The sequence below is a fragment of the Suncus etruscus genome, chromosome 12 (genome assembly GCF_024139225.1).
Source record: "Suncus etruscus isolate mSunEtr1 chromosome 12, mSunEtr1.pri.cur, whole genome shotgun sequence".
In the NCBI taxonomy this organism is placed as follows: Eukaryota; Metazoa; Chordata; class Mammalia; order Eulipotyphla; family Soricidae; genus Suncus; species Suncus etruscus.
This window is the reverse complement of record NC_064859.1, coordinates 101,742,827-101,757,595: the sequence shown is the minus strand read 5'-3', so window position 1 is coordinate 101,757,595 and position 14,769 is coordinate 101,742,827. Positions and strand designations below refer to the sequence as shown.

The window sequence follows — 14,769 nt, the reverse complement described above, 5'->3', positions numbered from 1 at the left end:
GCGGGGGGAGTGGGAGCGCGGGAAGGTGCGTTTTGCAAAGGAAGCGGAGGCCGGAGAGGAAAAGCCCGAGTGCGGAGAGGGCGACCCGCGTTTGGGGAAGCGTCTGCGGGGGCCAGGCCGGGGCAGGAGGGAGGCGGGTCCTGCCGGGCTGGCGCGGGAGCGGGGCGAGGCGAGGGAGGCGGCCTTGGCTTGGGCCGAGCCGCAGGGACCCCCGGGACGGGCGCGGGGGGCTCTGCCGTGACTCTGTCTCCCCCGACGGGCCGTGTGGACAAAGCGGCTTCCGAGTCGCCAAGCTGGATGGCCCGGGGCAGAGGGGCCGCTTTTGTGGGCCGCCTGAGCCACCTGCCCGGGAAACCGCCCGCCGAGGGGACGCTGGCGAGGCCGAAGCGCGCGCCCCCCAGGACCTCGCCCCTGGGCGAATCTGAGCCTGCCTGGGAAGGAGGCGGCAGACCCGGCACCCTTGAGGAGTGACTCGGGGTCAGGGCGTTTCCCTCAGCCCCTCGGCTCAGCCCCCTGAGCTGCTCAAGTCAGCCCCTCAGCCCCTCCATGGAGCCCCTCGGCTCAGCCCTTTAACCCCTTACAGTCCCTTCAGCCCCCTCAGCCTCTGAGCTCACGAGCCCCTTCAGCCCCTCAGCCTCTTCAGCCCCTCAGCGCGCCCCTAAGTCCCTCAGCCCCTCCATGGAGCCCCTCGGCTCAGCCCTTTAACCCCTTACAGTCCCTTCAGCCCCCTCAGCCTCTGAGCTCACGAGCCCCTTCAGCCCCTCAGCCTCTTCAGCCCCTCAGCGCGCCCCTAAGTCCCTCAGCCCCTCCATGGAGCCCCTCGGCTCAGCCCTTTAACCCCTTACAGTCCCTTCAGCCCCCTCAGCCTCTGAGCTCACGAGCCCCTTCAGCCCCTCAGCCCTTTAGCCGAGTCCCCTCAGCCCCCTCAGCCTCTGAGCTCACGAGCCCCTTCAGCTCCTCAGCCTCTTCAGCCCCTCAGCGCGCCCCTAAGTCCCTCAGCCCCTCCATGGAGCCCCTCGGCTCAGCCCTTTAACCCCTCACTCAGCCAGTCCCTTCAGCTCTCAGCCCCTCAGCCCCGTCAGCCCTTTAGCCGAGTCCCCTCAGCCCCCTCAGCCTCCGAGCTGAGCCCCTTCAGCCCCTCTTAGGGCGCGCCCCTAAGTCCCTCAGCTCAGCCCCCACAGAGGCGCCTCGTCCCCTCGTCCCCTCCTCCCTCCCGCGCGCCAACGGCCTCGGCGCAGCGCCCCCAACCGCTCGGGGCGGGCGTTGCGCGGACGGGCGCGGTGGGCGGGGCGGGGAGGGCGGGACCACCCCGTGAGCGACGGGCGCGCAAGCCAATCGGCGTGCCGTGCCGGAGGCGGCGCGGCCAATGGGGAGCGAGCCGGCGGGGGCGTGCCGTGCCGGAGGCGGGGCGGCGGCGCGCGCGCGGCGCGGGGGCGGGCCTGTGGGCGGGTGCGTCCGCGCGAGCGACGGGCCCGCGAGCCAATCGGCGCCCGAGCCGACGTCGGCGCGGCCAATGCGGAGCGGGGGCGTGTCGTGGGCGTGTCGTATCTCGGCGCGGCGAGCGCGGCGCGGGGTCGGGGTCGGGGTCGGCGGAGGCTCGGGCCGGGCCGGGCCGGGCCGGGCAGGGCAGTGCGGAGGCGAGCGGAAGTGGCGGCGGCGGCGGCGGCGGCGGCGGCGGCGGCGGGCGAGGGTCGCTCCTCCTCCTCCTCCTCCTCCTCCTCCTCCTCCTCCTCCTCCTCCGCGTCCTCGTCGTCCTCCTCCTCCTCCTCCCGCGGCTGCTCCTGCGGCGGGGCGCGGGGCGGCGTCCGAGACCGGGCCCGCGCGGCGCCTTCGCCATGTCGTCGTCGTCGTCGTCGCCGCGGGAGGCGCCGGGCGAGGAGCGCGCCTACGAGAGCCAGGCCAAGCGCCTCAAGACCGAGGAGGGCGAGATCGACTACGCGCTCGACGAGGCCGGCGACGCCCGGCGCGAAGCGGCGCCCCGGGGCGGGGGCGATGGCGGCGGCGGAGGCGGCGGAGGCGGCCGGGGCTTTGCTCCGCCGGTAACAAAGCGCGGCGCTTCCCCGGGAGGCCGGGAGCGAGGGAGGGAGGGAAGGCAGGCAGGCAGGAAGGCAGGAAGGCAGGAAGGCAGGCAGGCAGGCTGGAAGGCGGGATCCGTTCCCGCGCCCCAAGGCGCCCCTCGCTCGGCGGGGGGGTCGCGTGATCGCGCGGGCCCGGGGGGCCGAGGTAGGGGGGGTTCCCGGGCTGGAATGAACGGACCAAGTCCCCCTGAACAATAATGAAACCTTTCCGGGGGTCTCTGCGCGGAGGCGGGCGCTGCAGGAAAACCACCCGCCTATTTTGCCCCCTTTTCTGCTTTTGATTTCTTGGCGGACAGGAATTGGGGCGAGGAGGGCGAGCGGGAGTTTTATGGTGCCTTTTTTTTGGGTTCCCCCTGGCTGGCTCTACGCTCAGAAATCGCTCCTGGCAGGCTCGGGGGACCCCGTGGGAAGCCGCATGTGTGGGATTCGAACCACCGTCCTCCTGCAGGCAAGGCAAACGCCTTCCCTCCCCCGTGCTCGCTCTCTGGCCCCTGTGGTGCTTTTTTAAAAGTATTTTTTTAGAGTACTTCTGAAAGCCAGGCGGACCGGAATCGGAGGCCTTTGCACACTGGCAAGGGCCTTTTTGTATTTGTTACCGATATCCAGGATCCGTTGACGTCCGTTTGGAAGCGACCCGTTTCCCAAGCTTTCTCCGGGCCGTTGGACGTTTCGAGGCCACCAAGTCCCCAGACCCCGCCACGGCCACGGGCTGCGGAAACCGCAACGTTGTCACATTGAATCGTTGCGATAGTCCATGTCGTTGCGCTGCCTTGTTACACCGTCTCGCACTCTTGTGCCGTCGTCGCGTTGTATCATCATAGCGTTGCAACATGGTAACGTGTTGAACCGGAACCGTTTTCCTGCGCGTCTCCGGCGGATTTTCCCCTCCAAGGGCCGGGCCGGGCCCGCCTTTGCCTGCGTGTTTTGCTAACGTGACTTTTGGGGGCAGCCTGAGGGGAGCCGGTGACGTGTTGGCGACTTCCTAGGGCGTCGGGGCAGGGATAGATCCGTGCGTTTTAGGGCCAGAGAATGGATTTTGGATTTTGGATGTTTTCCTTAGTTTTGGCCAAACCCAGGCCGCCTGGCTTGGCGCCCGGGGATCAGACACTCTGAGCGCGGATTGGGATGCTGGGGATGGAACCCGCGTGTGAGGAGCTCTCCCCCCCCCCCGAGCTCCCCCACGGCTCCAGTGGGTTCGGGGCACTTGCAAACCTTCTTCCATTCAGAGTCTTTGAACGGTATTTATTTACATCATCAAACATTAAGAGAATGGTATTTTATCTGGGCCGGAGAGAGAGCACGGAGGTGGGGCGTTTGCCTTGCATGTAGAAGGACGGTGGTTCAAATCCCGGCACCCCATAGGGTCCCCCGAGCCTGCCAGGAGCGAGTTCTGAGCGTAGAGCCAGGAGGAGCCCCTGAGCGCCGCTGGTTGTGACTCCCCCCCCCCCCCCCAAAAAACAAAAGGACAGAAACGGACTCTCTGAAGTGATTGTGCGCGGCTCTGGGCGGCTCCAGGCAGAGGCAGGATTGAGCCCGTTCGGAGTTTGAGTCTGAGCAAGCCCCGCGGCCCCTCCTGTCCCTGTCCTGTCGGCCTGGCCAGTCGGCGGGGACTTGGGCGATGCGTGGCAAGCAGTTTTGTAATGACCCGTTTTTCGTTTTCCTCACCGTTTTCTTGTTTGACACCCAGCAGTGGGGAGGGGGTTCACTGGCTGTGCTCGGAAATGACCCCCTGCTGGGATGCGGGGGGTGTGGGGGCGTGAGGTGGGGGGTTTTTGAACCTAGCTCGGTCCAGCCCCTCTTGCTGTTTCATTCGGTGTTTCGGTCTGGGGCAAGGCTCCCCGAGGTCGAACCCAGTTGGCCTGGCCCCCACTTTCCGGGAGGGGCCATCCTCGGTGGTGGGGCCCTTGGGGGGCTGGGGACTGGGCCCCCCCCCAGAGGCAAGGCAAGTGCCCTGCCTGCTCTGGCGCCCGGTTTTTATTCCTCTCGATGCGTCCTAGGGCAGGAAGAAAAATCCCTTTGGGCCATCTTCTTCCTCCTCTTGGGCAGCAGGATCAACGCAAGACTCGTTTTTACTTCTTAAAACCACTTTCGTAGCTTTGGCAACTTCTTAAAGCATTTTGAGGCCATGAAGCGTGCCCGGGAGAGAATTCTGTCGGGAGAGAACTTTCCCACTTCAGCTTTCCTGTTGAAGCTCTTGGAGCAGCGAGGCTCCAAGTCCCACCGGAGAGGAGAGGAGAGGAGAGGAGAGGAGAGGAGAGGAGAGGTTAGGTTCCCCTCCAGGCTCTGGGGGCAAAAGGTTGAGGCCTGCGGATTCATTGTGGGGGGGACGGGACAAGACCGGACGGGACAGTCCTTCAGCGGTAGTCGGAGAGGGCCTAGTCCGCGAAGGGCCGGAGCTCGTACAGTCTGGCTTCTTGCCTTCCCTAGGAGGGTGAGGAAAGCGGGGTGTGGGGAGTCCGTCCGTCTCTGTGAATGATCTTGGGGTTTCCGGATGGAGTGAGAGCTCCGGATATGAAATTTGTGTCTCCTGGCGCCTCCTCAGCAGCATAAACCTCCCTGTCTTTTCTTTTTCTTTTTCTTTTTTTGGGGGGGGTCCCTTCTGGTCCTGCTCTCAGAAATCGCTCCTGACAGGCTCGGGGAACCCTCTGGGGTGCCGGGGATCCGAAGTGGGTCTGTCCTGGGTCGGCTGCGTGCTAGGCAGACGCCCTACTGCTGTGCTAAGCTCGGCCCCCTCCTTGTGTTTCAAACGCATTAGGCCATGTTTGGGGACAAAGCTTTAAGTATGCGCTATATTCTTATTTGTTTGTTTGTTTGGGGGGGCCAGGCCCGGTGACACTCAGGGGTTACTCCCGGCTACGTGCTCAGAAATGGCTCCTGGCTTCGGGGACCATATGGGACTTGGGTCCGTCCTAGGCTAGCGCGGGCAAGGCAGATGCCTTACCGCTTGTGCCACCGCTCTATTCTTGTGAATTGGTGCGTTTGTCGCCGATCTTCTACATAACTTTGCCTTAGGGTGAGACCTGCTCGTTCCTGGGAGGCGTCACTTAAAAATATGTCTTCTTGGCCGCACTGGCCGTGTTAGGGGCTACTGACTCTAGGCTCCATGCTCAGGAATTACTCCTGGGGCGCTCCAGGGGCCAGATGGTGCCGGAGATTGAACCCCTGTTGGCTCTGCCCCGTAGGACTTGCTGGAACATACTGATGACTAACTTCATATCTGTTTACTCTTAAGAAAGGACTTTGATGGGCCCGGAGAGATAGCACAGCGGCGTTTGCCTTGCAAGCAGCCGATCCAGGACCAAAGGTGGTTGGTTCGAATCCCGGTGTCCCATAGGGTCCCCGTGCCTGCCAGGAGCTATTTCTGAGCAGACAGCCAGGAGTCACCCCGCCGGGTGTGGCCCAAAAACAAACAAACAAAAAACAAAAAAACAAAAAAAAAAAGGAAAGAGAGTAGAACTTGGAATTTCTGGAGGAGGAAGGGCATGTTTGGCCGAGGATCCGATTCGAGTTAAAGATACGCGGCTGCACCTCAGAGACAGAAGCTAGGGGAGTGGGCAGGATATTCTGTTGGCTTGTTGGCCGCTATGGGGTGAGAGAGGCCGTGAGGTCCCTCGGCTAGGTAAGCTCCCACAGGAGAATGCAAAGGTTCCTGGGGTGTCCTGGGGCACGCGGCCTACAGGGAAGTGCCTGAGCCTGAGGCTTCTTTCCTTTCAAGATCTATTTTATTGGGGGCTGGAAAGAGAGCACCGTGGTAGGGCATTTGCCTCGCAGGTGTCCGGACGGTCCCATCCGGGAGGGGCTCAGTTTGATTCCTGGCATCTCATGTGGTCCCCTGAGCTTGCCAGGAGTGATTTCTGAGCACACAGCCAGGAGGAACCCCCCAAAACCCAATAGTTTAATCGATTAATATATAAAGTGTTTAAACATTTACTTTTTACGTTCTCACCCTGAAACTGCCAAGGTACTCTCGATGGAGTTTGGGGCTTACCCTGTTTCCTTCTCTGGCCTCTGCTCCCCCCCACCCCAGCCTGTGTCTCCTCCGGACCCCTGGGCCGCCTTTCTGCCTCCGTCCCGAGGTTCGACCTCTTCCAGCTGTTTGGGGACCTCAGGAAAGAAATGGAAAGCAGGAGGCAGGGACCCGAGAGGCCACACAGGGACAGGGCGCTCGCTCACTCACTCGCTTGCCTTGCGCATGGCCGGCCCGAGACTGACCCCCGGCACCCCACGTGGTCTCAGGACCGAGTCTGGCCTAAAAGCTTCGGGTTTAGACCTTAGTCTCTGGAGTAAACAGTCGAAGTTGAGGCTGAAGCTCTGCACCAGCAAACTTTGTGAGTCGCTCTTCCAGAATGCGACCCCTGCGATCCCTTGAGGCGCCTGGTGACGCGGCCGCTGCCTTCTCCTCACTGAAAAGAAGCAACGCCCTGAGGGCTGGAGTGAGTGGACAGCGGGTGGGTGCTGGCCTTGTGCGCCACAGCCCACCTGGGTTTGGCCCCTGGCTCCGTTGAAGGGTCTCACCAGGCGTGGCCCCAAACAATAGCAATAGCAGCAAAAAATAATAGTAACGATACTTTGAGGGCCGGAGATAGAAGCGGATGAGGGCTTTGCCAAGGAAGTGGCTGACCTGGGTTCAGATCTGGATCCGGCCCGGCCCTGGCCCCACTCGGAGCGGCCTGTGGTGACCGAATCCTCGTCCGTGTCCCGACCTGCCGATTCCAGGGCATCGTCGTCCTGGTCAGTCAGTGGCCTCGTGGCGGTGGGACTTGCCGCACATCCTGGGAGCTCCCAGGGCCTCCGGCTTCGAATGGCTGAAGGAAAGGCCCCCCTGTTGGCAGGGAAGACCCCCCCCCCCGCCCCCGGGGCTGGGACTCCCTAGCAGAGGCAGAAGGGGGAGAAAAAGGAAGTGGCTGCGTTGTGACTCAGGCCCGGGTGGACACGTAACGCAGCGTCCCCCCCCTCAGCCTCTTGGTGACTCAGAAGGCACAAGGTGGTCTGCAGGCTGGTCAGCAGGCTCCACACTGGACAGATGGAGAGACCCAGGGCCCCTCTACCAGTGTCCCCCAGGGGCCAGAGTGATTTAGATAGGATGGGGGGGGGGGGCGCTTGCCAGGAGGAAGCCCTGAGCACTGCCGGGTTTGGCCTGGAAGCCATGAATGAATGAATGAGTGAATGAATGAAAGAATGAAAGATGCAAACGTTACCCCAACTGGACTGACTTCAAACCTACCCGATCTGTTAAGTCAAATTTCCTTTGTTGTTTGGGTCACACTGCCTCTGCACCCGGCCAAGGGCTGTGCTTGCTGCCCCTCCTGCCCCCTCAAAAAATCCTCTCGATGAGACGCGCCTTTATTAACAACGCCTTGTTCTGTGTCTGGGGCTGGAGAGAGTCAACAGGCTCTTGCCTCGAGCACGACCCAGCCAAGATTCCTTTTGGGGGAGGCTACGCCCAGCGTCTCTCTGTGGGGACTCCTGGCTCTGCACTCAGAAATCGCTCCTGGTAGGCTTGGGGGACTGACCACATGGCTGCCAGGGACGGGTCCTGCCGGGGTCAGCCCACAGGGCTATCGTTCTGCCCCCCACCCAACCTTCCAGTTAAGCCCTCCCTTTCTTCTTGTGGCTGAGCCTTGTGCGGGCAGCTGGGGGCCGGGAGTCGGGTCCCGGAGAGAGTGCAGAGTAAGGGACTTGGGGCCTGTGGGGTGTCTGGGTCCAGTACACGGCGCTCTGGCTCTCCCAAACAAAGCCAGGCGAGCTTCAAAAGCAGAACAGTTGTTGAGGGGGAAGAGAGCACAGCGGTACGGTGTTTGCCTTGCACGCTGCGGGACCAGGACGGACAGTGGTTCGAGTCCCGGCATCCCGCATGGTTCCCTGTGCCTGCCAGGAGGAACCAACCCTGGGCGCTGCGGGTGTGACCCAAACCCCGGTGGGTGTGGGGAAGGAGGTGTGGCTCCGCCTGGTGCTGGGGGGGGGTGGGCTTCCTTCTGGCTGTTCTCGGGGTCACACATTAGCCTGGTACCAGCTGCCCAGGCAGCCTGTGACCCCAGCCAGCGCCTGTGAGGGTGCCCCAGCTCCCCCAGTCGAGCCTCAGGGCTAGAGGGGAACTGCGGGAGAGCCCCGAGCGAGCCAGCGAGCGAGCATCCAGCCGGGTGTGGGAGGGCCACATCAGAAAGCGAAAAAGGGAAGAGGGAAGGGTGAGGAGGCTGGTTTGCATGAAGTCGCTGGAGCGAAAGGGTTCGAGGTTCTGCCCCATCACTGCTGGTCGTCGAGGAAAATCCTCCCAGCAGACAGACAGGCTCTGGCTCCCCTGCAAGAAGAACGACGGGGCCCGGAGCCACAGCACGGCGGCAGGGCTTTTGCCTTGCGAGCGACTGACCTGGGGCAGACCCCGGTTCGATCCCCCGTGTCTCCAGTGCCCCGCCCCCCAGCCTCCTAGGGGCGATTTCTGAGTGCAGAGCCAGGAGTGCACACTGAGTGGGCCCCGACCACCTCTGGGAACAACCCACAAGCACGTCCAAAGCGCTTCAAAAACCAGGACCCCCCCCCATCACAAACGTAATTGCCGAAAACTGGAAAGTGATGAAGTCGATTGGAGTCAGGACTGCTGGCTCAGGGAGGGCCCGACTTCCATTCCTGCCGTCCCCTGTGGTCCCCTGAGCACTGATGGATGTACAGCAACCCCCAAAAAAAGAAAGAAAGAGAACAGCTCAAAACCAAACTGAAATAACCGCACTAAGTGGTTTTATATCTGGTACGTTTGTTGTGATGCGTGATTGGGGTTTTCGATTTAATTTTAAAATAATAGGAAAAAGCAGGGTCCAAAGAGCATCTAAAGGTTAAGGAGTTTGTTGTGCAGGTGACTCACCTGGGTTTGATCCCCAAGGGTCAAACTGAGCTGAGCCAGGAATGGGCCCTGAGCCCCCCTCCCACCACCCACCCCCGAAAAATAAAAGAGTGAACTGGGCTTCGGCAGGTACAGTCCGAGGCACTAAGTGTCTGCTCATTCAAACAGTGCTCCTGCCCCAAAGACCGTTTTCCGGTGCCTCTCATGAAGGGTTTTGTAAAGGTGCCTGTGTTTGTTGGCTGCAGAGAGAGGTCCTTGCTCGTGGCCCATCTGGATTCCGTCTTCATCTCCTAGGCCGGAGAGATAGCGTGGAGGTCAGGCGTTTGCCTCGCATGCAGAAGGTCAGTGGTTCAAATCCCGGCATCCCATAGGGTCCCCTGAGTGCTGTTGGGTGTGACCCCCCCCCCCCAAAAAAAAAAGATAAACCATCTCTGTCCTGTCCTTGTGACTTGAAGACCTTTTTTTTTCCCAGTAGTCCTCAGGGGTCATCCTCAGTCCCTGCTCAGAAATCGCCCCTGGCAGGCTGGGGGACCCTATGGGATGCCGGGATTCGAACCACCGACCTTCTGCATGAGAGGCAAACGCCTCACCTCCATGCTGTCTCTCTGGCCCCTAAGCTTAATATTTTTTATTTTATTTTAATTGATTGATGGATTGATTGGATGTTGGGCCACACCCAGCAGTGCTCAGAGGTTTTCCCTAGTTCCGCACTCAGAAATGGTCTGAGGCAGGCTGGGGGACCCTCTGAGATGCCAGGAGTCGAACGCACGGGGTCCTTCCTGGGTCGGCCACCTGCAAGGCAAATGCCCTGCCACTGTGCTGTCTCTGGCCTACGCTTGGTATTTTTTAGTGCCAGACTTCGTGTAGGACCGCAGGGGTTTTGATTGACACAGGCCAACCCCAGTCGGAACTGTGGAATGATGTTCTGTCCCCGAGCACACCAGATATGCACCCCGCAGCCCTTGGGCTTCTGACGGCCCCCCGAGATGGGAAGGGGCTGCTGAGAGGGATGTGGGATGCCAGAGGGCCTGGGGGAGTTGAAGGGCCGTGAAGACCAGCGGAGACCAAACACTGCCTCTGTGGAGGCTGACGGACCCACGTGAGAGAAGGGGTCGCGTCCCCGAAAAAGAAAACTGCGTCTGGGTGGCAGGCATGCCTCCCTCCATCTGCCGAGCCTTGGACTGGGTCTGTCTATTTCGAGTCTGTGAAGTGGACGGTAAAAATAGAAGAGGACGAGCCTCGGTGTGAGGCGGAACGAATTTGGGCTTCTGGATGAAAAATGGTAATAAAAGCCCCATCGGGTGGCGGAGACGGACAGAAATGTCAATGGGAGCCGAGTAAACAACGCTGAGTCACTCCCCAACTCAGGGCTCAGACGGGAGCAAATTTGGGGGGGCTCCCTTTGTTTGCGGGAGCCCTGGGGACTCGGCCACAGCACCTTCCCGGAGCTGCTGGGAGTCACTTTGCCCGGCAGCACACGTGGGCTTGAAACAGATAGAATTCCATTGCATGTTGTCATCTTTCTTTCTTTCTTTCTTTCTTTCTTTCTTTCTTTCTTTCTTTCTTTCTTTCTTTCTTTCTTTCTTTCTTTCTTTCTTTCTTTCTTTCTTTCTCTCTTTCTCTCTCTCTCTCTCTCTCTCTCTCTCTCTCTCTCTCTCTCTCTCCCTCCCTCCCTCCCTCCCTCCCTCCCTCCCTCCCTCCCTCCCTCCCTCCCTCCCTCCCTCCCTTCTTTCCTTCTTTCTTTCTCTTTCTCTCTTTCTCTCTTCCTTCCTTCCTTCCTTCCTTCCTTCCTTCCTTCCTTCCTTCCTTCCTTCCTTCCTTCCTTCTATATTTTTTTGGTTTTTGAATTTTTTTTGTTTTTTTTGGCCACACCCGTTTGACGCTCAGGGGTTACTCCTGGCTATGTGCTCAGAAATCGCCCCTGGCTTGGGGGGACCATATGGGATGCCGGGGGATTGAACCGTGGTTGCGGTCCTTCCTTGGCTAGCGCTTGCAAGGCAGACACCTTACCTCTGGGTCACACCTGGCAGTGTGCTCAGGGGCTACTCCTGGCTCTGTGTTCAGAAATCGCCCCTGGCAGGCACAGGGGACCGACCATATGGGATGCCGGGATTTGAACCACCGTCCTTCTGCATGCAAGGCAAATGCCCCACCTCCATGCTATCTCTCTGGCCCCTGTTTCTTTATTTCTCTCTTTGCCTCTCCTCTCTCCTCCCTCCCTCCCTTCCATCCTTTTTTGATTTTTGTGCCACATCTGGCTGCACTCGGGTTACTCCTGGCTCTGCATTCAGGAGTGACGACTGGTGGGCTCGGGGGAACTTATGGGACGCCACACCGGAGTCCAAACCCAGAGGGGCCACATGCAAGGCCAACACCCCACACGCTGTGCTCTCCATAGCTCTGGCCCTATAAAGTTTTCCAATTGTTCCTGAAATGTTTTTATCTCTTTTACTTTGTGTGCGTGTCTTGCTGGGACTTTGAACTCAGGGATCAGACGTGCACGTTCTGGGATAGATAGCGTTTCTGTCTGTTTGCTTTTTGGGTCACACCCGGCAGCCCTCTGGAGTCACCTCTGGCTCTGCGCTCAGAAATCACTCCGGGCAGGCAGGTGCGAGGGACCCTCTGGGATGCCGGGATTCGAACCACCTTTTGTACTGGATCAGCGGCTTGCAAGGCAAACAAACGCCTTCCTGCTGTCCTCTGTCTCTGGCCTAGCAGTTTTAATCTATTGCAATTGTGGGAATTATTTTCTTCGGTTTCAGTTGTTTTCCTCTCACTCCATTTTGGTAGTCGTTTTTGAAGCATTGAGGCCAGTTTTCTTTTTGATTTTTTTTTTTTCTTCTTTTGAGGCAGGCCAGTTTCCTTTTTCAGGATTTGGGGATGGTGCTCAGGGCTTGCTCCTGTCTCAGTCTTCAGGGGGACCATCCCACGTGCCGGGGACTCGAGCCCCAGTTGGCCGTGTGCAAGGCAGTCTCCCTCCCCGCTGTCCTCACTGTCTGTCTCTCCAGCTCGATGCCACCTCGGAGGTGGGGATCCACAGAGATGTCTCTTCCTCCCCTTTGTTGCTGCGGCTCACCCTGGCTGTGGGGCTCAAATGCTTGGGGGTAGTGCTGTTCGGGGTGCTCAAGGTACTCTCGGGAGTTGACCCCCATCCCGTCCCCCTGTGTTGCTTGCATTGCTGTTCTTGTTCTGCCCACCTTTGGTCTTGGTGCTGGGAGATTTGCACCCGCATCGCAGGTGCTGCCCTTGCCAGCCAGCAGGGCTTCTGGCCCTGCGCTGGACGTGCGTGGGCCCACCGGGCAGCAAGCCCAGAGCCTCCGCTGGCAAGGCACTGGCTCTGGTTATCTGCTGCTGAGCTGTCCCCGGAGCCCGTCCCCCCTGTGATTTCCTGCGCTGTAGGACCATCCCGTTGTTTTTGGAGTCAAGTATTTGTACTTGAGACGTGTGCTCTCAGCTTACTCTCCATTTCGATCATATTGAAGATGACGAGCTTAGGGGTTGGTGAGAGGGCTGGCCGGCACATGTGCGCCCCGAGTTTGAGCCCCGAGACTGCGCGGTCCCCCTGAGCACCTCCCACCACCCAACTGCCTGGAGCAGCCTGGAGCACCAGTAGGTGTGGTCAGAAAACAATAAAAGGAGGCATTTATTACTATATTTTCTGGGCCACCCCCTGTGGTGCTCCAGGGTTCATCCTAGCTCTGCACATAAGAACCACTCTGGTGGACTCGGGGGACATTATGGGGTGCCAGGGATCGGATCTGGGCCGGCCCCATGCTAGGCGAATACCCTGCCTGCTGTACATAGCTCTGACCTAAACGTTTTTGTTTTTTTTTATAACTTTATTTATTTGTGGATTCATTGGTTGATTGGTTTGGAGGCCACACCCAGCGGTGCTCAGAAACAGCCGCTGGCAGGCTGGGGGGCCACGTGGGTGCCTGGAATCAAACTGGGTCTCTCCTGGGTTGGCCAAAAGCAAGGCAAATGCCCCACTGCTACTCTATCTCTCCGGCCCCTAGATGTTTGGTCTTGTTTTTTCTGGGGGCATTTTGGGTCACACCCGGCAGCGGTCAGGGGTTCCTCCTGGCTCTACACTCAGAAATTACTCCTAGCAGGCTCGGGGAATCCCATGGGATGCCGGGATTCGAGCCACCGTCCTTCTGCATGCGAGGCAAATGCCCTATGCCATGCTATCTCTCTGGCCCCATAAATGTTTGGTTTTTTTGTTTTCTTTTTGGGCCACACCCGGCGGTGCTCAGGGTTCCTCCTGGCTGTCTGCTCAGAAATAGCTCCTGGCAGGCACGGGGGACCCTATGGGACAGCGGGATTCGAACCAACCACCTTTGGTGTCCTGAAGCGGCTGCTTGCAAGGCAAACACCGCTGTGCTATCTCTCTGGGCCCATAAATGTTTGGTTTTTAATGCAGAATTCAATTCTGACTTTGCGTGTCTTCTGTCCGTCCAACATCCGTTCCCACCACTGGCCTTTCCCAGCTACGCAGTTCTTGGACCATGTGGGATGCTGAGGACTGAAACTGGGTTGGCCGTGTGCATCGCAAACGCCTACCTACCACAGCAGCGCATCTGCCCCCGGTCTTTATTGTCTGTATGCAGATAGGGGCATCTCAGCCGGCCGTGCCAGAGGGTCCTCCTGGCAGGCTCAGGGGGCCGGCTGGGATGCCAGAGATCCAACCTGGCAGGTCGCCTACCACGCCAGTGCCCCCAACCCCCTAGTCTATGGTTCCAGTCCCTCCCCAGCGTGTCCGAACTGTGTCTGCGCTCCTACCGAGCAGTGAGTTCGATGCCGCGGCAGGACTTAGAGTTAGCTAGCCTGTGCCTCCGAGTTTTCGTCCGCACGTGAAATGACCCCGTCCAGTGTTTTCAGGTTTCTAACCGGGCTTTATTTTCTCGTAGGAGGCGGGTGGCAGCCATCACAAAGTGTCCGTGTCGCCCGTCGTCCACGTCCGAGGGCTCTGTGAGTCTGTGGTGGAAGCCGACCTCGTGGAGGCCCTGGAGAAGTTTGGGACCATCTGGTAAGGGCGGGGCGCTTTGGGGTTTCTGTAGAGCTGTTTCAGGGGGGTGCTTGATACCTGTTGTCTTTATTTTATTTGTATTTATTTATTTATTTTTGTTTTGGGTCACACCTGGCAGTCCTCAGGGGTTCCTCCTGGCTCTGCCTTTAGAAATTACTCCCAGCAGGCTCGGGGGACCCTATGGGATGCCGGGATTCGAACCACTGTCCTTCTGCATGCGAGGCAAACGCCCTATTTCCGTGCTATCCCTATTTCTGTTTGGTTTTTGGACTGAACCCAAACCCAGCTGTGCTCAGGGATTGCTCCTGGGGGACTCCAGGGACCCTCTGGCCAAGGGTAGCCAGCCAAGGAAGGCCTTATTGTTGGAACACTTCTTTAACCACTGGGTCAGTGTGACTCCACCCCCGCCCATTCATGGGAGGGGTCTTGGGGAGATCACAAAGGTGTGGCCTCATTTGCATTTACCTGGAGTAGGGATTTGGCCAGCATGGAGGTTGGAGGAGACCTGGATGAAAGACCTTAAGACGCAGGGCAAGCAGAGAATGGCAGATGCTTACATAGGTTTATGATTTGGCCACACACGTTGGCCAGGGCCAAGAAAGATGTTTTCTCTCTGGAAGCCTGCCTGTGAGTGAGTTTTCTACCACCCGGCCACCTGAAGTTCAAAACCTGTTTTTGGCTTTAGAAAATAAAACAAACCACAGAATTAGTAAACACTCAACTTCTAGAGTTTACTTGATTACTTTCCTTGTTGGTGAATGAATATAGTTTTTTTTTGGATCACACCCAGTGACACTCTGGTGTTACTCCTGGCTATGCACTCAGAA

The 14,769-nt window shown here is 59.2% G+C and overlaps 1 protein-coding gene across 1 annotated transcript in view; it reads left to right on the top strand.

The window, feature by feature from the left end:
• Positions 1-1,820: 1,820 nt before the first annotated feature.
• The window catches only part of HNRNPLL (heterogeneous nuclear ribonucleoprotein L like), a 37,634-nt gene continuing 24,685 nt past the window's right edge, over positions 1,821-14,769 (top strand). Inside the window, 2 exon segments of the mRNA XM_049784299.1 lie at positions 1,821-2,039; positions 13,824-13,942. Of these exon segments, the coding sequence (XP_049640256.1) occupies positions 1,836-2,039; positions 13,824-13,942 (323 nt within the window). The 5' untranslated portion in view covers positions 1,821-1,835.